Raw genomic sequence first — 24,642 nt, forward strand, 5'->3', positions numbered from 1 at the left:
ACTCGACAGTCAGCGATTGATTCCGAATCTAACACCATTCACACACAGGTACACGGCACTGATGCAATGTATAGGCCATCTCTTTCCCAGTCTAGGCAAGTGATGTTCAACACCGCTGGTGGCTTGTCGCTTGGCACAGGTATTGCGTAATTCCCACTCGTGATTCGTCGTCAAGAACAAACGCAGTCGCTGCGCGCGTCAGCTTCAGACATGGACAAACCTGGAACACGACATCAAGGTACGAATCAACATTAAGGCTACTAGAACTATCAGCTACCACCCCCTCCTCCACAACCTCCGCCGCCGCCGCCGCCGCCGCCGCACCCTCCTCCGCCTCCTCCACATCCTCCTGCTCCGCCGTCGCCAAAGCCGCCAAAGCCACCACTACAGCCCTAAGAAAATTAGTATTTCTTCATGAACTGCTGTAGACACGAATCACACTTACCCCAGCTTCGTTCGAACAGCCTCCGGCTGCAACCCCCCCAGAGCCGCAAGTGCCTGCAGCACACGCAGCGCCGGCGCCAACCTGACAAGGATCGGCACCATAATACATACCACCCGTGAACCACATTGGATACATCCATGGCCCATACGCTAAGATAGCAACCAATTAGTAACCTGCGCAGAACCAGAAGAAGCTGCTACAAGACGTTACCGTAGTATGAGTAGCCCCAGTGGTTGTAGTATTCATCTTTCGGTGGCAGCTGCCGGCCTTTCTTGGCTGCTCGCTCTTGGGCCTTCTTATATTCCTCTTCGATTTTTTGTGCGTGGCGAGCCTGTCTCGCTCGCTCAGTGGCCGAGGCGATGCTGGCAAAGCTCACGGCGTTGTGCGCCGACACGTGCGCCGAGTTGTCAGGAGGGTAAAGCTTCGCAGCTTCAGGAGTACAGAACGATTGCAAGAGCTTGTATTCCTTAGTACGGAATGTAGCGCTCATGGAGGACACGAATGAGGACCGGACAGCTGTTCATTCTAGAGTTAGTCTTGACTAGAACCGCAGAGCCAGCATGCAACGTACTTTCGCAGTACCAGCAAGTACACTCGCTGTAAACCTCGCCATACATATCCTGGTACGTTTTGGTGGTAAAAATGAATGCTTCCCCGAGCTTGCTTTCGTCAATCTTGTCGTCATGGTCAATAAACTTGCCCTGCCTGTCCATCTTGCCCGTCTTGCGCACTGTGTGTTGGTAGTAGGACTGGGGGTGGAGCTGATGTGTGTGCCAGGCGAGGTCGACATCGAGAGTCGGCACAATCGTCTGACCTGGAAATATGACCATGATTTCCAGGAATCGTTGGTACTTCTGGATCAGGCGCTGCATTGTATCTCTGGCCGAGGGACTGTGCAGCCAATCCAATTGGACCATCTTGTCCACAAAGATGCCCTGACGCATCACCGCGCCACAAAGATCGAGGGCAAAGGGGGAGAAGTTGTCCCAGTATCGGCTCATCATCTTTCGCGTAGATAACCGTGCGTTGGGCAATATGCCATATTTGCCCCTCCGCCACGACCGGAAGTCGTCGATTTCGCGCACCTTGGCGTTATCCTGCATGACCTCTTCGATAAAGAGTTTGATTGTGTCCATTGTTGGGTGTTGATGGTCACCACCGGGCCGGAAGAGCGCCGTGACACGGTTGATGATAAACTTTCGAGTCATACGATTGGGAAACGTGCGGGCAAACCCGTTGGAAGTTGGGCTCATCACGGGATCCTGCTCAGGCCGTCCGCTCTGTGGGTTCAGAATGGTGCCAGGCATAGGGACTCCGTTAGCGACCAACAGATCTGAGTCGTGTAGGAACTTGGACACTGAAAGCAGTTCTTTGTAATTTTCCCGACCGCACGAAGTGCACGAAAACGTAAACTTCCCATCACCATATCCCTCACCAATTAAATCTCTGGATCTGTAGGAACTGCCACTTTCGTCTGTGCCGCATGTAGTCCACGGTGCTTGATACCATGTACGGCAGTAGGGGCATTGCAGAGATTTTGTTTGGGAATCATCTTGGTTATGCCAGTTGCGTTGACTTTTGGCCACCCAGGCTGCTTGAGTATCGTCAGCGGCTCGGTAGGTGAAGTCATCCGCAATTGCCTTGTTTATTAGCTCCCAGGGTAGGCCAGTCGCCCAGAGCTTGTTCAGGCCATATCGCATAGTGTCTTCCAAAAAAGCTCGAGGGTTAAGCATATGTGTATGCATGACCATAAGGACGTCTATTTTCCAAGTTGGCAATTATTCGGGGCAAGTCTGCCAACAGAGGCTTACCGAGAGGAGGCAATGTAGACGGTTGCCAGTCGAGCTTTTGGTTTGTACTCGGAAATCGCATATAGTTGTTACCATTTTTGGTAGTCGTGTCGCCCTCCGAGAGCATCTTGATATCTTGAGCGTTCCACCAGGCTTCGTAGCGGTCAACAGCTCGTGCTACAAAGATGGCCCATCTCTTTTCACGAAGTTTGCTAAGCATCATCTTCTTCTCTTCTTCTCCAGTCAAGTCAGACTTTCTCATGTCGGAGGGTACTTCTGAGGAGTCAAAGGAAACCCCCTTGCCATCGAGGACCAGGCTGTCCCATATTCCCCAAAGACCGTCGGTGTAGCCAACGTCTTGCTTCATTGCCTCGATAGCATGGAGCAGTTTGAGATGGGCAAGGCAACAGCTTTCGGTAACATCGAAGCCATAGTTTTTATTGGATGGGTCCTTACTCTGTGACGACAAGGCATTACCAGCAAAGGTGATCTCTGGTAAGGGAGCTGAGAATGACTGGTCGGGAACTGCTTGGTAGCTTGGCGGCTGATTGGCAACTTCTTGGTAGCTTGGGGGGGCCTCAGCAAGCGCACCATTCGGAGCGTCCGTTCGCTTGGCTGGTTTCTGGTGCGCCGAGGGCATGACGAAGAGTGTGCCTTCACTGTGATTTTGATGTGGTTTCTCTGTGCTAGCGTGCTATCGGCACATGAATTGCGAGGGTTGCCAGAGTTCTTATAGCAATCTAAATCCAGTGCTGGACGGCTGTGCGGAGTGGCTTGCCACTAGGTGGCGAGTGCATGTTGATAGCCTGATGTCTGCAGTGTGATGTCAAACTTGCAACTAGAAGCGCCGTGGATGAAACCAGGTTACTGGCTGTCGGATGACTGTGACTGGCGATCGCCTGGGTTGGACAATTAATTTCTAGCGCGCTCAGCTCTTCAAAGCCTCGTCTTCAAGGCTCATCCGGCTTGTGTCAGTTGACCGCTGCTGGTGTGATGCTAGCCCAGGCTTGCGGCGGATTGAATGATAACAGGCTACAGGTATTAACGGGGCGAAAGATGTTCGGTCACCTGGACCAGTGTAGTTAGGGTTGGCGAGCTGTGCCAAGACGGAAGGACGGGAAGAGCCGCGAGTTGCTGCAACGCCTTGCGATGAGCCTGAATAGAAACAACCATGGCATAAGTGCAAAGGCGACCAGAAGGTTGCAAAAGAAGTAGACATTCAGATATGGTGCGTTGGACGAATTGGCGCGTGCCAATGCCAAAGGCTGCGGAGTAACGTAAAAGAAACCGTCGTGCTACCATTTTCAGTTGGATGGATCATGTGTGGTCTTTTGTTGATTCGAGGAAACGTCGTTCATTATTCAAGATTGGAGACGCCCGCCGCGTACCCGAAAGGATCCTGGAGGAGGCCCAAACGGCCCAAACAGACTAACGGACGCGTTCTGTTGCCACTACTCCCAACCTTGTTGCGCTGGACTGATTGCGTCTACCCGAACACTTGAAGGGCGAAATTCGCAACTTCTCGTTTTCTTGCAGTGCGTTGCCTGTCGCAGGCGTGTTGATGCCTTGTGGCAGCTCGTATTGTATGTGCCCGGGCACAAAGCTTACGCCCAGCTCTGGTGGCGCTAACTAACTAGTCGAGAGCCTCGTGCGATCGATCATTTATGCGTATTTTTGAACATATTTTCTTACTGTCCCTAGCGCTTCGTACTTTGTACTAGATCAGTCGCGATGTGACTCGGTACCACCAATAATTTCGTTGTTTGCGTGGTGAATAACCCCAACCTGCTGTGGCGCCATCCCTAGAATCAACATTTACCCAACTGTGGCTCAGCAAGGCCGGCGAGGCTGGTGTTGTGCAAGGCATCCACTTTGTGCATCCACTTTGGATTGTGCATGCCATCCACCACAGACCGCAGCACCACAGTGCTCCCTCCGCACTGCAAATGCCAAAGCCGCTTTCCACTCACCTCACATTTGCGAAGGCTGCCTTCCTCCGCGCTCCTCATCGACCCGACTGGCAATTTCACCAGCCACGCTGTGCCTATCTCCGCCGCTGCAGCAACATTTTTTCACCGTTAGCTGTATGGTCATGGGCTTTCCGTTTGCGCCGCTCAGCTTCGTCTTTTAGCAGCTTCCCCCATCAACCGGTGTTGTGGGTGGCCACCCCCCCCCCCAATCACCAAGTTGCGGGCGCGAGCGCACTCTCAGTCGCGCCACTTCCAGACCTCATATCATCGTTAGACGCCAAGAGATCATTGTCGCGCGACTTTTGCGCCCGTCTCTTCACGAGTCAACATGACGCTGCGAGCCGGAACGAACGGCTTGGTTCCCAACGGCCACAGCCACAGCAGCAATCCCGCCAGCATCAATGGCGAGCCGTCAAGATTCAAGACCCAGGATCACTCCCGTAACCACAGCCCTGATGACCACGGTCAGCGCCCTTCTAGCGCGCCCGGCCAGAAGAATGGTCTTTCCTCCAGCGCCGAGACCAGAGACGACGTCGGCCGGCAGCACCCACAGCGCTTTACGAAACCCTTGCTCGTGCGCTCCAAGAGTGACTTCGCCAGGCCGCAAGAGCAAGACGACTCGGAACCTGGCGAGGAGGAGATTCCCGAATGGGGAGCGAGGCATGGCTTCGAGGATCATTATCAATCAGAACACATCATTACACAGCTCGCAACTGTACGTCACGCGCCTCCACAGTACGACCCTGAACATGCTGACTCTGTATAGAATTGGTGCATGTATTTTACCGACAAGCGACACGAAACGACGGGCAAACCCAAAGCTCTTCAATCTGAGCTCCACGACTGGCGTCAAAGAGATCGTCTAAAAACCGTGTCGGCCGCTCTCGCCGTCTGTCTCAACATTGGCGTTGAGCCCCCCGACCAGCTCAAAACGAACCCAGGCGCAAAGCTCGAGGCATGGACCGACCCGACTGTGCCGCCGGCTCAAAAGGCATTGGAGAACATCGGCAAGGGCCTCCAGTCCCAATACGAAACCCTAGCCATCAGAGCTCGCTACAAGCAGTATCTAGACCCGTCCGTTGAAGAGACTAAGAAGTTCTGCGTCTCGCTGCGTCGAAATGCCAAAGATGAGCGTGTTCTTCTTCACTACAACGGCCACGGCGTGCCCAAGCCCACAGCATCTGGCGAAATTTGGGTCTTCAACAAGACGTATACCCAATATATTCCAGTATCATTATATGATCTTCAGCACTGGCTGCAGGCTCCTACCATCTATGTGTGGGACTGCTCCGAGGCGGGCAACATTCTCAATAATTACCATCGCTTCGTAGAGAAGCACGAGGATGAGGAAAAGGAGACTGCCCAGCGCGATCCTCATTACGAAAAAACCGCTTTCCGTCCCTATATTCATCTGGCTGCCTGCGCCGCCAAAGAGAATCTTCCGACGAACCCGCTACTCCCCGCTGACTTGTTTACTGCCTGTCTTACTACTCCCATCGAAATGGCTCTCTGGTTTTTTGTCCTGCAGAATCCTCTCCCGACAACGTTGACCCCCGAGCGTGCCAAGAAGCTCCCTGGCCGTCTTCAGGAGCGCCGAACCCCTCTTGGTGAGCTCAACTGGATATTTACAGCCATTACGGATAGCATCGCCTGGACTACGCTTCCCCGTGATCTCTTTCGAAAGTTTTTCCGCCAAGATCTTATGGTTGCGGCCCTCTTCCGCAACTTTCTACTTGCTCAACGAGTTATGATGGTCTATGGCTGCCACCCTCAATCGTATCCACAGCTTCCTGACACGCACCAGCACCCTCTTTGGGAGACTTGGGATCTGGCCGTGGACATGGCGCTCGCGCAACTTCCCATGCTTGAGAAGAAGGAAGCTGACGGCACCGAATACGAGTACCAAAATTCGACCTTCTTCACTGAACAATTAACCGCGTTTGAAGTCTACTTGACGCGTGGAGATGCGCTTGCTCAAAGGCCGCCGGATCAGCTACCCGTGGTGCTGCAGGTTCTCTTAAGCCAGCAACATAGAGTTCGTGCTCTGATCCTCCTTGGCAGATTTCTCGACTTGGGTCCGTGGTCGGTGCAGCTGGCTCTCAGTATCGGCATCTTTCCATACGTGTTGAAGCTTCTCCAGTCAGCCGCGACCGAATTGAAGCCCGTCATGGTGTTTATTTGGGCTCGACTCATCGCCGTCGACATCAGCTGCCAACAAGATCTGGCCAAAGACAATGGCTACGCCTACTTTGCCCAGATTCTAAAGCCCACGGAGGCGCTGCCGGTTGTTGACAGCGATGAGCACAAGGCCATGTGTGCCTTTATCCTGGCTATGCTGTGCAAGGATTACCAGAATGGTCAGATGATTTGCAATCAAACCGACATCATGACTTACTGCTTGACACATATTCAAAACAAAGATAATCATCTCTTGAGGCAGTGGGCATGCCTGTGCATCAGTCAGCTATGGCAAGATCTCCCAGAAGCCAAGTGGCGCGGCATCAGAGAGAATGCTTACGTGACATTGGCATGCCTCACCAAAGACGCTTGCTGTGAGGTGCGTGCAGCCGTCATTCATGCCATGACTACCTTCCTCGGCATCCCAGACTTGACCGAAGAGGTGGCGAAAATTGAAGAGTCGATTGCTTGGACGATTCTTGACATGGGAACCGATGGCAGCCCCATGGTGCGCAAGGAGTTTTTAGTTTTCTTGTCGCACTTTATAGTCCGCTTTGAAAGTAAGTTTTTAGTGACTGCGTTTGAACAACTGCAAGAGGAAAAGGATTATCTACTTTTCCCTCCTCAAGATGACGGGCACGACCACAAGATGGGATTGCACTATGCACGCCCCGAAAACCGCAATAAGGATGGGACAATCAAGCCCGCGGCGCATGGTCTCTCACATAACAGTGTCTACATGGCTTGCTGGAAGCATGCCCTGATCTTGAGCGTTGACCCTCACCCAGACGTCCAACGCTCAGCTACTGTCATCGTTGACTATATGCACAAAGCCCTCATCAACTCGCCTGTCGGCGAACAGGCTCATGCGTTGATGCGAGATATCCAGAGAAGGGCAAATCGCGCTACTTTCAAGAGTGCTGCCACGGCCCATCAGCGGAGAAGCCTCATGAGTGGAAATGGCGCCCCTGTCACAGCGCCCCTGCCGTCGCCAGGCCTCCTTCGACGTACGGCAAGCCTCCTCTTTCAATCGTTTGTCGGTGCAGAGGACAAGTCTCGGCCATCTACACCGTCTGGCTCTGTGACTTCAATGGCTCCACCCAGATCCCCTGGTGCTTCCCTTCCTCCAGATCAAGCTTCTGCGCCGCCTGAGCAAAATGACACTTTTGGGGCCCCCGCCACCTATAACACCGCGCGTGAGCCCATCTCTGGTGAATTTGAGGAGCGGGATTTGACGGAAAGCCCCACTCTACCTCTGGTTAGCAAGTTCTTGGACTGGTCAACGGAGTACTTCCGAGAACCCCAGATGAAAAACAGTGAGGCAGATGAGCCCGGCAGCACAGACTACAATGAGAGGCTCTGGAGAAGACAACGAAACGAGACAACCCTGCGTGAGACGCAACCGCTTAAGCAATTTGCGGGAAGCCATCGCTGGAATAACCAACTGGGCATTATTAACAATACCGTGCAACCCGCAAAGATGACCTTCCACCAATATGAGGATCACCTAGCCGTGTCTGACGAAGGCAACACTGTCATGGTATGGGATTGGAAGCGACAGGGTCGTCTGAGCAAGTTTTCCAACGGCAACCCTGAAGGATCGAGGATCAGCGATATGAGGTTTATCAATGAAGACGACCAGGCAATGCTTCTAACGGGTTCATCGGATGGCGTCATTAGAATATATCGCAACTACGATTCCGACTCAGAAATTGAACTGGCCACATCATGGCGCGCGCTGACGCACATGGTGCCGAGCAATGTCAACTCGGGCATGGTGTTTGACTGGCAGCAAGTAAAGGGGCGAGTCCTCGTTGCCGGCGATGTACGTGTTATTCGCGTGTGGTATGCCGCCAGCGAGACATGTGTCATGGATATTCCTGCTCGATCCGGATCATGCGTTACCTCGTTGACTTCAGATCAAATGACGGGTGATCTCTTTGTGGCCGGCTTTGGTGACGGAGCAGTTCGCGTCTTTGACACACGCCTGAAGCCCCAGGAATCCATGGTTCGCAAGTGGAAGGATGAGTCGGACCGTCAATGGATCAAAGCTGTTCACATGCAGCGTGGCGGGCAGCGTGAGCTGATGAGCGCCAGCCGGAATGGCAAGGTCAAGATTTGGGATATTCGGATGGACAAGGCTCTGCGGTCGTTCCAGACGACGCGGGATACGCTGCGCACTGCCAGCACGCACGAGCACCTACCAGTATTTGCAGTGTAAGTGACGATTACCTTGTCATTATTCCTTGAGCTAACGAACACAGTGGTACCTCTACACATTCGGTGAAGATCTTTAACCTTGAAGGAGCCGAGCTCTCGCGGCTAGAGCCGTACTCGAGCTTCTTGCAGCAGAATCGCGGTGCGCCCATTTCGGCGACGGCGTTCCACCCACACCGTCCAATCCTAGGTTGTGCGGCGCGAGGCGATCATCACATCAACCTATTCACCTGCGAAAAGGGCGAGCCACTGAATCTGTCCTGAGCGGACACTGGGTAGGGTTGCTTCGACATACATTTCCTCTTTTTACTACTACATATATGAGGTTCTTCTCAGCGTGTCTATTTTTTTTTTTTTTTCTAGTCGGATTTTCCTTGCTGGCCAATTTTGAGTAATGAGATGGATGGCGTTCGGCAAGACATGTATTTTGAGCTGGCCGCTGCATAGTTTGCGTATTTGGCTAGGAATATTGCCGCAAGACAAGCGGTATTAATATCAGCGTTGAATATACTATGATTGTATTTTTAGATTGATACGCATGATATCGACCGGGATCGCTGTAATTTGTAGGAGTCATGCCGAAGCAACAGCCAAGTCACCCCACCCTGGAGAATGACGCGGTGGTGGAGGGTTGGCGGGGTAAAAACTGCCACCATCTTTTCTGACTCTTTTTTTTACCTCTTCTCATCATCTTGAGCCATTCCAACATTGTCCGTATCCGCCACTGGGTTTCTCCTTTGATTGACGGTAGAAATTCACATTACTATCGTTTTGCAGCTTGCCATTGACTCGTCGTCGACACGATACTAGTTCGAGCGAAGGCAGACGACCTACCCCGCCCGAATACAGTCACGCCACAAACGAAACTCTCGATACGATCAGGAACATGGCTGACACTCCCGCCCCCGAGGCGGTCAAACCTGTTGAGCAGCCCGCCGCTGCCACTGCCGCCGCTACCGCCGGAGAGGATGAGGCTGGCGAGGCCGGCCCCTCCAAAAAGGCCCTGAAAAAGGCCGAAGCCAAGGCCAAGAAGGAAGCAGAGAAGGCCCGCCGCGCCGCTGAGCACCAGGCCAGCCAGGCCGCCGCCAAGGCCGCCGCCGGCGGCGCCGAGGATCTGGCCAAGGACAGTTACGGCCCGGCTCTGCCAACGACCAAGGTGGACGGCCCCCGTGCGCACCTTAAGCACGTCGACGCCGCGCTGCTGGGCAAGACGGTCAAGCTCCGCGCGTGGATCCAAAACTCGCGCATGCAGGGCGCCAAGATGGCTTTTGTTGAGCTCCGCGAGGAGCGCGACTGGGCCATCCAGGGCGTCGTGGCGGCGTCTGCGGAAGGGACCCCGGTGAGCAAGCAAATGGTCAAGTGGATCGGCGCCATCAACCTCGAGAGCTTCGTGCTCGTCGAGGGACGCATCGAGAAGCCGCTCGAACCGGTCAAGAGTGTGCGCGTGTCCGATTACGAGCTGCACATTACCAAGTGCTACGTCATCGCGCGCGGGCCCGAGGTCCTGGGCATGGGTCTCGCCGTATCGAACCGGCCCGTCGCCAACTTTGACGATGAGGAGCCGGCCGCGGGTACTGACGCGGACGTGGACGCGGCCACCAAGGCGGTCGAGGCGGCGTCGCTGGAACCCGGCGCCGTCCTGCCGGGCGCCTCCATGGCCACCCATCTCAGCAACCCTGCCATGCACAAGCGGTCGCCGGTGCAGCAGGCCATTGCCGACGTGCGCATGACGACGCGCAAGCTGTTCGCCGAGTACCTCGACAGCCAGGGGTTCAACATGTTTGAACCGCCGTGCCTGATTGGCGCCGCTTCCGAGGGCGGCTCCAACGTTTTCAGCCTGCCGTACTTTGACAAGCAGGCATTTTTGGCGCAGTCGCCGCAGTTCTACAAGCAAATTGAGATTGCTGGCGGCCGCAAGCGCGTGTACTGCATCGGTCCCGTGTTTCGCGCTGAAAACTCCAACACACCCCGCCACATGACCGAGGTGTGTATCTGGAGCTTTTTCCTTTTTATGCGGCTCCGCTAACATGGACAGTTTACTGGTCTTGATTTGGAGATGGAGATTGAAGAAGACTACGTCGAGGTCCGGGACATGCTCGAGGCGACGCTCCTGCACATCTTCCGCGGCCTAGCCGAGCGCTGCGCCGAGCAGATTGCCCTCATCCGTACCGTCTACCCCTCCGACGACTTCTTGCTGCCACCGGCCGGTAAGGAAGTGCGCCTCACTTTTGCCGAGGGCCAGGCGCTGCTGCGCGCCGAAGGCCCGGCCGAGTATCGACACGTGACGGACGACGAGGACATGTCGACGCCACAGGAAAAGGCCCTGGGTGCGCTAATCCGTAGCAAGTACCACACCGACTTTTACGTGCTTGACAAGTTCCCTGAAGGCGCAAGACCGTTTTACGCTCTTGAGGACCCGGCGGACCCGCGCGTGACGAATGCGTACGACTTTTTCATGCGCGGTCAGGAGATCTTGTCTGGAGGGCAGCGCATCCACGACCCGGAGGCGCTAGTGGCCCGGATCAAGAAGAAGGGCGTGGACCCGAACAGCCCGGGCATCAAGGAGTATGTTGACGTTTTTCGTAGCGCAGGCGTGCCCCCGCATGGGGGTGGTGGTATCGGCCTGGATCGCGTGGTCGCGTGGTACCTGAACTTGCCGAGTGTACACCTGTGCAGCTACTACCCGCGCACACCGAAGCGTCTGACGCCGTGAGAGGGTAGGTAAACGTGCTGTAGATGGCACGGGCAAAAGGATGAAGGACAAAAGTTGTTATAGTTGGTGGAAGAATCAATCGAGTTTCGTTGCATGTAGTTGCCGCCGGAGATGCCTCGTTTTGGTCGCAGGGATGGTCCAGAAATATGGCACGGAGACTTTCCGTGATTAGCTGTCTTATTTCCTCAAAGAGAGGTCCCATGACTCGACTCTGTCGCATAATCCAACTTATGATACTATTTTCCTTGTGATCTTCGCTTTCTTTTACCCCTCTGTCGCATTACCTAACTAGTCATGATACTATTCCTTGGGATCTTCGCTTCCTTTTACCCCTCCGTCGCATAGCCCAACGAGGATACTATTCCTTATGATCTTTGCTTTCTTCACCCCTCTGTGAGATGTGTTATTAGCTGCGGTATGTAACCACATGATGGCTACATCACGAGACATCCGGTCTGGGCCGGCCGTTAGTGTTTCGCCCAGGATCTCGGCAAGCCCAATGTTTATCTAATCATGTAAATTGAAAGCCGATGACGGGTCGAGCTAGTGAAGCATTCGTCAAAAAGCGTGAATTGTACACCGGCACAACAGGAAATGCAACCATACAGTCTAGTTGTGTAGTGAAATCACGCAGCCATGATCCACTTGCGCAGCCAATTCAAGGTGCAGGAACTGAGGGTGATAGGTTACGTATAAGCCAGAACTTGCCCTTACTATTAAGTACATATTATGCAGCTCTACATATTCTATCTATAAAGATGTCTGAAGTTATCCCTGTGAAGTGGCTGTCTTTAGAGTGGCTGTATATGGCGGGGGTAGTCTGTTGCATAAAGAAATAACATAATTTTAAAGGTACCTCTATTTCCATGTGAAATTCACCTAAAGCAACATACCTCGTAAGGTCCTGTTTTTCTACAAGTTATGTGAGTAGTCCCGCCGTCCAGCTAACCAGATGAGTCGGTTGGGCCAGTCGATCCGACTAGCAGATCAGCCCAGAGGGCGTATTCTTGGACAATTCGGTAGTTTCAGCTGTTGGCGACGTCGTACGAGTTTCGGCGATGGTCTCCACCAAAACTGTCACATCGCCAAAAGCGTTATTTTCAACGGGTTGTAAACAGATTTTCCATTGAGACCGGCCTACGGTATTCGTTGTGTTGGCCCAGCACCAACTCCGGCGGCCAGCTCCAGCACGGAGGTTCGCAGACACTCGAAGTCCCGAGGCAATGATCATCGTGGCGGCGGAAAGAGATGTTTTTGAAAAATACACATATTTTCGTGGGTAAAAAGGTCTGCGGATAGGCTATATGTCGTGGATAAATGTTCTTTGAATAGGCATGCAACTAGCCAGCGCCAGGCTGACCAATTACCCCCCCTCTTTCCAAGGCGTAGCCGCTCCAAGCCGTAAATTTAGGCCGAGCGCTCCGGGATGATAAATGCACTAACTAGTTATGGATAGTATGTCAAGACCATTCAGCTCGCCGATCCCTTTAACTGCGGAGGAGGAGGAGAGCAAGCAGGGAACTTGCAGGGTATGTTTATCCAACCAGGTATCGCGAAAAACAAACGAACACTTTTAACAGGTAGGCAGTTAGGGCAGTTAGTTAACAGGAGGGCGCGGGAACTGTAGTTACTGGGAACTAGTACATCAGGATAACGATAAGCGGCCTATCATCTCGTGACCCTCCTCCGCAATTGAAGGGGATTAACGTATAAGTATCGCCTCAATCCATCAAGACTCTATTCGCGATACCAGCAAGAAGAAAATTTATATCTTAGCAGGTCACATCTAAAGGTCACATCTTGGAAGGTTACATTTTGGAAGGTCACATCTTGGAAGGGCATCCAGTAGGGTGTGGCCTGCCCGAAAAACCCCTCTCTAACTAGCCCCCTTCCCGCACAATACATCATCTATCATCTATCATCTTCCACAATCACCGTGCAAGGCTGATGCAGCCCAAAATATCCCGTCGACCGGTTTCGTACCCTCTGCACGTCATCACCTTCAACCAACAGCGTCAAGCAGCAAGCAAAACATATTAAGAGGCGATTTCCCAACCTATCAGCCGTCAACCCATCCACCCATTTCCCACGTCGCGGCCAGCCACTGCCTCCCTAGCCGATGGACTTTTCCTCTCAGTACCAGTACGGCACCGCCGCCGGCGCGCAAGCGTACGACTTCATGCCGCCGGTGCAGCCCTTGACGCCATCACAATCTACTTCGACTGGTTCCGATGATTTTGGGCACACATCACCGCCTGTGCGGACCCCCCTCTCCAAACGCCCCCCCTCTTCCCCCTCACTCAACAACTAACAACAGCCCGCGCGGCATCATGTAGGAAGGCTTCGACGCCGCTGCCCTCACCGGCGGCGATGACTTTGGCCGCTACGACTACGGCGCCACTGGTCTCACACCCCGCGGCCTCCACGCCGCCTTTCCCGATCCTCCCACGCTGCCTCCGAACCTCGTCGGCCAGCAGCAGCACAGCCCAGGCGACAAGGGACAGTCGGACGACGAAGACATGACGCCCGCGCAGTCGCGCCGCAAAGCCCAAAACCGAGCAGCGTAGGTTTCTTCTGATTTTTTTTTTCTTTTCTTCTCGCAAATCCAAGCCCCGAAGAGGTCAAGGCGGACGAGAAGGGAGGCAGCGTTTCGCTAACCCCAAGGGAATACGCACAGGCAACGGGCGTTTCGGGAGCGCAAGGAAAAACACGTCAAGGACCTCGAGACCAAACTCGCTGGTCTCGAGGCCGCGCAGCAGCACGTGGCGACGGAAAACGAGCGTCTACGACGGGACCTCGACAAGGTGTCGACGGAAAACGAGATTCTCCGCGCCACCGCCTACCTGATCCCTCCCACGTCGGCCTCGTCTCTCCAGGCGAACAACAACGGCCCCGTCACCACCACCGGCCCGACGGAATACCACCCGACCGACTTTTACGCACAGGTCCTCCAGGGACACGCCAGCTCCTCGGCGCCCCTGCACCGCATCGTCATTGGCGACGACGGGGGGCGGCTGCTCGCCGCCGGGGCGACGTGGGACTGCATCGTCTCGCACAAGCTGTTTCGGCGCGGGCTGGTGGACGTCGGCTGCGTGAGCGAGAGGCTGCGCGCGGCGGTGCGGTGTGACGGCCAGGGACCCGTGTTTCCGGAGGCGGCCATTCGGGAGGCGATTGAGCAGAGCGTGGCTAGCGGGTCGGACGATTTGCTATGATGGCGAAAGAAAACGGCCACGGTCAATGCAAAAGAAAGAAAGAAAGTAATAAAAAAAGCAAGAAAAAAAAAAAGAAAAAAGGAAAGAGAAAAAAAGAAAGAAAACCCCGAAAAAAGATAGTCTGTGACTTAGCAGAGGGATGGTTGGGCTTGTTGATTGCAATACTCTGTATAACCGGCTTTTTGAACATTTTCGAAGCAGTTCTCGTAGTTAACGAAGAATAATATTTGTCCCACAGACACGTGTACATGCTCCTGATAAAGGCGGCGTCTACAAAACAGTACAAAGATGAAGCCAAATCCTCACGACGCTTTAGAATAGAGAGAGCGGTCTTGTTGTGATACATTAGATTAAAAAAAAAGCTCAACGCCCACATCCGAACAAACGCCCGTCCTCGTCCATTTTCCGATCTCTTGTCCATGCAACAAAAAGAGCAACCAAACTTATGCTAATTTCCCAAATATAATAAACTGCTTTACAAAGGCCTCCAAACTTGGGCAACAAGAAGAGAATGTAAAGATGCCACGCGCCAGTGTTCCACTAGCTCCCTACGAATTAACGCATCCACATTGTCCTGTTCAACGTACAACAAAGGTCCTCTCCCCACCTAACCTGATACCATACCAACTCTCGTATTTAGTGCGTCTTTTGCGTCTTGGACCACGCAGGCTCGGGAGCCTTGGTGGTAGAGTCGTCCTCGACGTGGTGGTACTTGATAGTGAGGCACCAAATATCGAGGTAGTCGCAAATCGTGACAATGACATCGACGACGAAGCTTCCGTAGACGCCAAAGGCGGTGCCCAGCATGAAGAAGACGTAGGCAATCTGGTACGGGCCGTCGCCCAAGGCGCTCGGCCAGCCGAATCCAAGGTGCTCAGCAAGGATGGGGCCCATGGAATCCGCGACGCCAATCATGAGCAGCGCGCCGAGCACGTTGTAGTAGGGGAAGTCCTGCTTGAGGAGGTGCGCGGTAATCATGCGGCCGACCGAGTAGGCGTTGACGAGGCCGACAAAAATGGCAAACGGCACCAGGTGGTTGCGCAGGATCACGGGCTGCAGCTTCAGGTACGAGACGACGAGGAACCAAACGGAAAAGATGGGGCCGAGACCGATGAGGGCGCCGCGCGTGTTGTCACCGCGGGCACGGCGAGCGCGGATGACGTTGAGCGAAGACTCAATCGTGTTGAAGACGAGCACGACGGTGCCCTGGACCAGGTACCACTCGGTAAAGGACAGGTTGTAAATGGCCATGGGGATGCCCATGTTGTCCGGGAGGCCGAAGGCGCGCAGCATGCTCTGCTGCCAAACATGGGCGCCGCCGAGGAAGCCGGTGAGGGCGTAGACGAGGACGAGGATCAAAACGCCCTCGACGGGGCCGTTGACAATGCCGAGCGTGAGTGTCTTGGTATGGTACTCGTCCCAGGTCTGGACGTAAAAGGTGAGGAGCGCTAAAAGAATGGATTAGCACGTTGTACGGCGGAACACTACAAGGGAAAATCGTACAGGCAAAGAGGACGGCGACCGTCTTCCAGCCCTGGCCCATGTTCTGGGAGGCGGCAAAGATGAGGACTTCGAGGGATGTGTTGAGGGCGTCGACGCCGTGGTCAAAGAGTTCACCGAGAGGACCGGATTGCTTGGTGCGACGACTATTTTCACTGTTAGTCCAGTCTTTTTTGTTTCCCTCGCTTCGCTCGACGTGGGCCGTAAAAGCCACCGCATCTTAAAAGCAACGCATCGTTTACAAGAGACGCCGAGCGAAGCGAGAAGCCAAGAAAACTTACGCCTGGGCGCCGTCGACGGCATCAAACGTCTGGTACAGGAACAGACCAATGGCCCAGCTAAAGTACACCCACGGCGGGCAGTCCTGGTCCAGCGTCGGGTTGTACCACAGCAGCGTCAGAAAGTTGACGACGACAAATACAAAGCCCGTCAGCGTAATCATGTTGGGCGCCATCGTCATGGGAAACAGGTGAATGACGAAATTCGTGTAAAACGGCTTCAGGATGTACTTGGACACGAGCGACCGGTCCACCGCCGAGTACTTGTACTCGCGCAGCGCCGGCAGCTCGTTGTGACGAATGTAGACCATGGTTGGAACGCCTTTTGTTCGTGTTTCGCTCTTGTCGATGGGGTTTGTTTTCGCGTAGACGGGATCGTGGGACTGTCTGTCTGGTCGTGGTTGGTGTGGGCAGCGAGAATCTCTGTTTTTTTTTTCCGTTGGGGCGGAAGGCGGCGGGCGCGCGGACAACGACGGGTGGAAAGTCGGCGGATCGAAACAACGACAGGGTCCGTAACAGCGGCGCGTCGCAGAGGCAAGGAGAGGCCGAGACGGTATATTAAAGAAGAGATAAAAAGAATGAAACGAAAAAAAAAAAATTAGAACCTGGCGCGCAAAAAGAGTGCGACAACAAGGTGCAGAAGCGACCGTAGAACAAAGTTGGTCAAAGCCGAGGATGGGGTGAAGGGAGGAAAAATTGGCCCTGTTCCGACTCTCAGGAGGCAGGCAGCTGCTGCAGATGATTTGATGATTTGACGGGGCAAGGGGACCCACGTAAGCCAGATTAACCTATGACGAAACGTTCAAACACGTGTGCGCTCTAAAACACACCAAAAAGACGATGGATGAGGAAAAGGGCACAAAGATGAATACGAATGGGATGTTGTTCGATGTCTGTTCCCTTTTTTTTCCGTCTTGTCTCCCCTTTTCCGTCAACTAACTGTCTTCGGGAACTGCGCACGAGACCCTCAGCCCAGTGAGCGGGCCCTTTGATTGTGCCCCTTTTCTTTTCTCAGGGGTTGTTGTGCGCCCCCAGCGACATAATTCATAATTTTATACAGTATTATTCTAGTTATAATAAGAATAAATTGGTTTGTTCTGGTCATCAATACGGGCACCAGGCTCACCATCGTCGTCGTCAAAACAGTTGCTCCGTGTCCTGCCCTTCACATGCCCACTCCCCACACACACAATATATCCCCTGAATATCACGCGCTCCCTTTTCCGGCGCACCATAATTTGTACACGTTAGGTCCGTAGAATAGGTACGTAGATACACGTCGCTTGCCAGCACACCCAGTCGCGCCCTCCCACATCACATTTCCTCCTCCTCCTAGCTTAGTCCCCCATTCCATCTCTCATCTCTCCACTCCCCCGCTCCCGGCTCCTCTACAGCCTTATTCCGTCCCGTCTTTCGCTTGCCGCGCTCTGATAATTTATTGACGACAAGTCGACCGTGTCGCTGAAAGCTGCTCGGTACTACCGAGTTGCCGGGAAACCATCAATCTGCTGTCAGAATAGTGACCTTGTGCTGCCTGTTTTACATATATGCTCCATCCCGACACCTCCCATCCCCATCACGCACATTCTCAAAAGTATCAACACTCCAAAAGTAGTTAAAATCAACACCTACCTGTATTAACTCGCTTAGGCCATCTGCAGACCCATCCTTCAACCAGCCTCATATTCCAACCGCCCTATGATATACACTCTTCTGTCAAACACAACATCGCTACAACTATGTCTTATTTAGCTACACCTGGCCTACCATCTCCTATCGCACCGAACCCAACCCTAGTTACAGTTCCTCTTCCCTAGTTAGTGTCCTGCTCACGACCCTTCTTGAGCAGCTCTTCAAGTCTGCGCTCCAGGTTCGCCATGGCCATGTCGAGGAGCGGCTTGGTGTGCTCTGACACCTCCATTTTGTTGGCCTCTTCAATCGCGAGCGGACTGTGCCTGTTCCATCCACTCTGTCTCGGTCGTCCATCACCAATCACACCCACATATGTGTCCCTCGCCTTGTCCGCCTCTCCCACTGCTTCGCCGCACAGTGTCTCACAGCCATGGTACCACAGTTTATTCATCTTTTCCGTCTGCGTCGCAAGATTGGCCTCGTACTCGGCGTCTCCACGAAACTGTTGATACGACCCCTTCGTGCCCCATTCAGGCCGGGTTAGTGCTGCGTCGGAAGCCGTAAACTCTTCCACGCCACGTCTCTTATAGCCCTTATCAGGAGATCCCACAATACCATAGCTCCCGTTGGGCGAGCCTCTCGGCAGCTGCTGGCTGCCTTGGAAAAGCTGCGTGTAGTTGTTTGATTCAGACTCATGTCGGGATAGCGAGCCCTCGAGCCTGCCACGAGCATCGTCAATACCGGCGTGTTGTAGTACTCGCGCCGTAATAGCATAAGCGTCATCGTCGTCCATCTGCTTCGTAGCCTTGGTCTCGGTGCTGAGTGCTTTGAAGGTAGACTTGAACGTCGACGCCCGATACTGACGCTGTCCCGGGGGCCCAGCAGTCAAGGGCCTCGGAGCCCCAAGGGCCATATGCGTAAGCCAGGCATTCTTCGCCTCAACATCCTCGATATTGGGCGGCGGGCTCACTTCCTGGTGCTGGCTCCTTGCCGTGATACTCTGCAGTTCAGCTTTCGCCATCAGCTGCGATGCCACAGAGTCCGAGTAGGACGGCCGCAGTTTGGCCCAGGATCGGTCATAATGGTCAGGGCTTGGTCTTGGGTCCCAATGCTGGACCGGCATGTCGTGTGCACTATATGTGTTCTGGGGGTTGAGTCTCGGCTTGATCGGACGGAGGAGGGCTTTCTGAGCCTTCTTCTGATTGGGGTTCGCGTACGAGGCAAGATTGTGAAGCGACTTGACCGGCATGTTCATCATGATGCTGTCCATTCCGTCATCTCCATCTTCATCGTCATCGTCTTCCTCGGGATCCCGGCCAATGGCATTGTAACCCACCTCATCTACCTCTAGGCCAGCGTCGCCTGGGGTACTGTTCCAGCGGTGACCCATCTCATCGAAGCAGCCGTTTTTGCTGATGGGGTTGGCTGCTCGGTCGTAATTTTGCTGCAAAGGGGTATATTGAGCCACGTTATACGGGGAGCTCCGTCCGTTGCTTTTGGCTTGTAGAGTTGCAATGAGAGAGCGTGGAAGTAAGGATAAGTCCGAATAGGCACCGCCAGATGTCCACTTGGGTGCCCGGCCTCGTCTGGTGGGAGGCTGTAGGGGTTGTGACGTATTTGGATTGTAAATGGTACCGGCCGTCGTGTAGGTAGGTTGGATCGACGGGTTAGAAGAGCCGCTGGCGGTGGTGGAAGGAGAGATGCTGTCTGTTGGTGATTGTTTCTCCATCTTGAGAGTCGTTCGGCTCGGGTATTATTATTTTTTTCAAGCGTGTGGGTAAGTCCTGCTCCTCGATTATATGACTTGGCGAAGATGTCGAACAAATAGACAGAACAAAGGAAAAACGAGATCTGGGAAAGTTCGAATTAGACGAGGCAAATAGGAGGGCGCCAAAACAGCAACGCTCGTGTCCAACACAATCTCCAACAAGTCAACAAAAACGGAGAGAAAATTGCACCCAAGAACGGCCAAAGTATCAGTGAAGTGTAAGAGACGGAGGAATCGTCATTCCAACATTAGAGCAAAGATGATACCTATTCATCAAACTGAAGGAAGTTGGGTAGAGGAGGGAGCTGGTCAAACCCATCGCCGAAGGCCCGAAGCGAGCGCACCTTCCCCAAGAGTCTGCAGCATCTCCACCAGTCTCAAAGAGGAAAACAGAGCGAGAAAGACCAAGAACCTACCTGATGAATCCAAAAAGATGTATAGAAAACCCTGAACAATCAATTTCTCCAAAGTGCAAATGGACAGGAGGAGACAGAGGATGAAGATATGCGAGTGGCAGCCGCCGATGTCCAAAAAAGATTCGTCTTCGAGGGCAAGAAAGGGGAAAACAAGATGGCAAAATTTGAGTTTTGTAGATGGTGAAGAAGGGTAAATAAGTGAATGGAGGTGTTGTTGTTGTCGTCAGGCGTCTACATCTGCGGCGGCAATACACCAGGTTTGGGCCATAAGGAGTGAATGGACTGATGGTGTCTGGAAGAGTTGTTTTGGATGATGCTTCGGCGAATGGAGAAAATTTCTCTAGGCCGCCGGATGAAAATAAACGGTCAAGTCGGGACTGCAAACGAAGGGCGCCAGCTGTGATAATTGGCGCCCAAAATGCCCCCTCGCGCCGTCATGGTGCAAACGACCCTTCAAACACGGCCCTCTCTCTACGCTGCAGCGGCTCATCCAGGCAGGTTCTTCTCAGGTTATTCTCAAAAGACGCGTCTTTTGTTGAATTATACATATATCCATTTAATATATATATAGTACCACATGATATCCCCATCTTGACAAGAAAACGCTCGCCTCCCTTTTTGAAACCCAAGCGCTTGTACCATGATCCATATCTCTTCCACGCTATGGTATACCTCGTAGCACGCGCTTGGCGGCTTTCTTCCAATTTTCCTGTCCCGCATCCTCCTCTCCTGGCAATATTCCATAATGAAAACAAAAAAAAACTTCCATGGCCAGACTTTGGCCAAGTAGTAGCCGAATGGGGCTTGAGAAGAAGTCTGGGGGAAAAAATACAATCGAGCAAGCCGCAAAAGAAAAGTAACAACTATGTATATAGAAAGAATGCGCATACCGCCTGCAAGTGTCAATTCGACAAGAAGCGCAAGCAATGGTCGAGAAACCCGTATATCCGAATCCAAGACAGGTTGGAAAATCTAATCGAAAAAGAACAAAAGGTATAAAAGCGATTGTGGAAACAAGTCAACTCCCCTATATTTGCGCAGGATACGCGCTCCCAGGAACCATGCCAGCCGGGTTGCCGTGCTTGAGCGTGCCGGACCGGCTGCCTGCGATCTGAAAGTCGGGGTTGTCGAGGAGCACATCCTGACGCTGCTGCTGTAGCGCCCGACGCGTGCTGTTGTGCGGCATGGGATGCTGATGCGGGTTCCAACGCGGGTTGACCCCTCGCTGCGAGACCGACGTAAAGTTGGACCGCTCTGAGCCTGCGGGGCTGCGCGAACCGTCCATGGCGTGCACGTCCTCGTACATGTGCGTGGGAGGCGACCCGACTCGACTGGCGTGCGGGCCGGACGACTCGTATCGCGGCTCCACGTCCTCGTAATAGGTCGAATTACCGCCGGCCAGAGGACTCGCCGGGCCGCGGTAGTCGGCAGCTACGGGACGGCGATCGATGGCGTGGACGGGTGACTGACCTCGCGGGGATTGTCTGCCAGAGCCTTGGTTCCAGGCGGTGCGTGGAGCGACGTACTCGTCGGTGCTGTACTTGCTCCCATCGCTCGCGTAGCCAGGGCGAATCTGCCCCGTAGGATGGCCTTGCTGCTGCATGGAAACCATGCCGCCAAGGTTGTTGTTGCTTTCAAGCGTCGTGCTGGTGGGTGGTGCGCCGTAGCCGTGATGCGCTGACGGGGTGGTAGCCATCTCGGTAGGTGGGCCAACGCCCGAGCCGGCTGCTCCGGTGGGCAGAGGCGGCGGCGATTCGGCACGCGGCAGGTCTGCGTCGGTACGACCCAGGTTACTTTGCGAGCCCCAATTGCTGTAGTCTCCTTGCTCGTTAGCTGGCTGATTACCGTAGGTGTCATACGGTCCCGGAGCTGGAGACCGTCGGCCGTAGCCCTGGTGGCCACCACGAGCCATTGCAGCTCCGGCCATGGCACCTCCCGCAACGGCGGCGCCAGCCATAGCCGGGCCGCCATATCCATCGCGGGACTGGCCATAGGGGCTACCTCTACCGCGAGGGCCCATTCCACCACGGCCATAGCTATCTCTTCGCTGCGCTGGAATGCCATAGCCACCACGACCACCACGCGGGGCACCGCCTCCGCGATAGCCAGGCATACTTCCTCTACTAGGGCGGCCGCTGGGGCCATAGGCTTGGGTCTGCGCTCCGTAGGGGTCCACTTGGCCGGGCTGGCCTCCATATCTGTCACGCGAGGCGGCGCGCGAGGGTCCGGCGTTTGCCAGGTCGCTCGTGTTTGTTACGGGGGAGGGTTCCGCGGTGCGCACCTGTGTAAGAGGGATGCGCTCGTCACTAAGTTGGTCATCCTTTTGGTGGTTCCTCTCGTACGAGGCAAACACGGGCAGGCCGTCGGCGCCAGAATTTGCGCCAGACATGGCGACCATGGGCTTCATGGGGTCCTCGCCGCGGTTGTAGTAGTTCTCGCCGCTCATCTCGGCATTTTCGGCAATCTGACGGCGGCGAGCCTTTCTACCAACCATGGAACGGCGCATCGAAAACGTCACAATGGTGCTGAGGAAGAGGATGATGGCGGCGGCGAGGACAAGCCAGGTGCCAAAGGCAATGTGCGGGATGAAGAGGATAATGTTGATGATTGTGGCGGCCAGGGTGACGAGAAAGGCGATGAGAGTAAAGATGAAGAGGGCGAGAAGGTAGCGGGCCGAGTGTGCGGCGGCGTGTATATGGGAAACCCCCGCCATGATCAACATTGGGAGTGTGACGGCGGCGGCGACTGGGTGCAGGATAAGAGTTTTGGCAAGGGTCTGACGGGTAGCCTCGGGCAGGGTGAATGTAGCTGAGCCATCGGCGGAAACTGCAGAGCAATGTTAGTGGGAGGTTGTTGAAGGAAGCTTGTTCGCGCAAAGCTGCTCACCATCGTAGCCAATGGCGGCCTTGGTGCACTTGTCGCCGGTGCATCTGCCCAGAACACCGTATATGGTGTCGCCTGCCTTGCCGAGATAGATTGATTTTGTGAGGGGCGCCGATATGACAGATATGATGAGCAGACCCAGGGCGGCGGTCAAGAGTATCGTCAGCGGCGTCGCGGGTCTCAGCATGGTGTCGGCCGTCGGCTGGGAGCGCGACACGAGGTGAGGAAGCAACTAGAGGGGAGCGAGGGGAGGGAAAGTCGGCGATGTGGTCATGGGCGCATCGGTTGAAGCTAATTGTGGTTGCGCGGGGAAGAATAATATTGAAGCTCGAAGAGAGGGGGAGTCGGGGTGACGCGAAGAAGATGGAAAACGAGCCCGTTTGTATGACGTTAGATTGGCGTCGTTGATGGTCGCTGAAGACGATGTTTGGTGGTTTCGGCGGAGCAAGTAGCGCGGGCCAACAGCGAGAGGAAGAGCAATGGTTTGTTCGTAATTAGTTATATGAAGAGCGAGTGCCGCCAAGAAATGCGAGATTGGTCGCAGCGCAGACAGACAAGAATTGCCGAACCAAACACTCGCTGGCAGGGCAGAATGATGCAGGATGCAGGTGAGGCGGCAGCTTGTCAAAATTCAAGAGGCGCCTAGTTACTACTACTAACCTATCGGGCTCTGATTGATGAGAGGAGGAGTTGTGGACAATGGAGGGGGGGATGGTCCAAGGTATCCACGATGTACCGTTTGGACAGGGGACGACGGCGGATTGGGTGGTTCCCTGTAGGCCAATAGATGTGCACAGTCGAGTGGACTCAGCGCTGTTTTTAGCGATTTTAGTGGGATTATCTTTATGGGAGGGGGGAAAGGCTGGTGGGCCATTCCACTGGGGGGCGGGCAAGCAGGGCAAGCAATTCAGGCACACGAGGGAGAATGTGGGAAGAGAAGGCTGGGATTATTCTGGCCTGCTCTGTCAGTTGGCACTTGGCAGTAGGGAGTGCGTATGTGCCTATTACTCGGTGCATGGCGACGCTGTCGTGCATGCGGCTGTGGAACGACGAGGGCATGGGATGGATTGGAATGGGGAGAGCCTTGTCGTCATGGTACCGGGCAAGTACCTGGAGATGTGGAAGGATTTCTCCATGACGCCGCCCACCAAAAAAGAAGGTGATGAATATGCAGCGCAAAAGTGCCCTGAAGGTGGTACCTGGTAGTTATAGCTATTTGCTCTGAATCTCATCTTCGGCCCGCGCCACGGAAAGGGGAGGACCAGCAAACTGCACCATGTCTACCCAGTAATACCCTCTGCTTCCCACGCGACGATGCTACATAAATCATCAGTGACTGCCTCAAGATGCCCCCATTACCACGAGTAGCCAGCCCTTGCTAGTTAAACAAATTCTACACCTCATGTCGCCATCATGGCCATCATGGCCATCATCAGGCCTGCCCTCGCCAAGCTTCATCTGTGACCCCACGCCCGTTGGCCAGACTCGGGCTAGTTCACCCCCCTCGACGCCGGGTGGTTGACGTCAACGGCCCAACAAGCTTCCAATCGAAGAATACGAACGCTCTCTTTCTGTCTGTTTTTCTGTAATAGCGGCTACATACTAAGTTAATCCCATCTTGACAGGATCTAGTTCATCGT

At 54.2% G+C, this 24,642-nt stretch overlaps 7 protein-coding genes across 7 annotated transcripts; 3 read left to right on the forward strand and 4 right to left on the reverse strand.

Annotated features, from left to right (window-relative positions):
• Positions 1 to 641: 641 nt before the first annotated feature.
• Positions 642 to 2,875, reverse strand: CCM_03246 (uncharacterized protein; the record flags this gene model as incomplete). Its single annotated transcript, XM_006668397.1, has 3 exons — positions 642 to 961; positions 1,017 to 2,204; positions 2,257 to 2,875. 3 exons carry the CDS (start codon positions 2,873 to 2,875, stop codon positions 642 to 644), a joined length of 2,127 nt encoding a protein of 708 aa, XP_006668460.1.
• Positions 2,876 to 4,533: 1,658 nt separating this feature from the next.
• CCM_03247 (TORC1 growth control complex subunit Kog1) lies at positions 4,534 to 8,864 on the forward strand (the record flags this gene model as incomplete). Its single annotated transcript, XM_006668398.1, has 3 exons — positions 4,534 to 4,920; positions 4,972 to 8,600; positions 8,648 to 8,864. 3 exons carry the CDS (start codon positions 4,534 to 4,536, stop codon positions 8,862 to 8,864), a joined length of 4,233 nt encoding a protein of 1,410 aa, XP_006668461.1.
• A 622-nt stretch (positions 8,865 to 9,486) lies between these two features.
• Positions 9,487 to 11,313, forward strand: CCM_03248 (aspartyl-tRNA synthetase; the record flags this gene model as incomplete). The annotated part of the gene is made up of 2 exons (XM_006668399.1): positions 9,487 to 10,584; positions 10,636 to 11,313. The coding sequence occupies 2 exons, from the start codon at positions 9,487 to 9,489 to the stop codon at positions 11,311 to 11,313; spliced, it is 1,776 nt and encodes a 591-aa protein (XP_006668462.1).
• Positions 11,314 to 12,761: 1,448 nt separating this feature from the next.
• Positions 12,762 to 14,525, forward strand: CCM_03249 (bZIP transcription factor (Fcr3), putative; the record flags this gene model as incomplete). The annotated part of the gene is made up of 5 exons (XM_006668400.1): positions 12,762 to 12,842; positions 12,922 to 12,936; positions 13,430 to 13,570; positions 13,650 to 13,876; positions 13,991 to 14,525. The coding sequence occupies 5 exons, from the start codon at positions 12,762 to 12,764 to the stop codon at positions 14,523 to 14,525; spliced, it is 999 nt and encodes a 332-aa protein (XP_006668463.1).
• Positions 14,526 to 15,161: 636 nt separating this feature from the next.
• Positions 15,162 to 16,614, reverse strand: CCM_03250 (ethanolaminephosphotransferase; the record flags this gene model as incomplete). Its single annotated transcript, XM_006668401.1, has 3 exons — positions 15,162 to 15,973; positions 16,029 to 16,171; positions 16,307 to 16,614. The coding sequence occupies 3 exons, from the start codon at positions 16,612 to 16,614 to the stop codon at positions 15,162 to 15,164; spliced, it is 1,263 nt and encodes a 420-aa protein (XP_006668464.1).
• A 1,502-nt stretch (positions 16,615 to 18,116) lies between these two features.
• Positions 18,117 to 19,664, reverse strand: CCM_03251 (uncharacterized protein; the record flags this gene model as incomplete). Its single annotated transcript, XM_006668402.1, has 1 exon — positions 18,117 to 19,664. The coding sequence occupies one exon, from the start codon at positions 19,662 to 19,664 to the stop codon at positions 18,117 to 18,119; it is 1,548 nt and encodes a 515-aa protein (XP_006668465.1).
• A 1,482-nt stretch (positions 19,665 to 21,146) lies between these two features.
• CCM_03252 (pH signal transduction protein PalI, putative) lies at positions 21,147 to 24,061 on the reverse strand (the record flags this gene model as incomplete). Its single annotated transcript, XM_006668403.1, has 4 exons — positions 21,147 to 22,945; positions 23,006 to 23,234; positions 23,572 to 23,943; positions 24,011 to 24,061. 4 exons carry the CDS (start codon positions 24,059 to 24,061, stop codon positions 21,147 to 21,149), a joined length of 2,451 nt encoding a protein of 816 aa, XP_006668466.1.
• Positions 24,062 to 24,642: the final 581 nt, after the last annotated feature.

Source organism: Cordyceps militaris, assembly GCF_000225605.1.
Source record: "Cordyceps militaris CM01 unplaced genomic scaffold CCM_S00002, whole genome shotgun sequence".
Taxonomy (NCBI): Eukaryota; Fungi; Ascomycota; class Sordariomycetes; order Hypocreales; family Cordycipitaceae; genus Cordyceps; species Cordyceps militaris.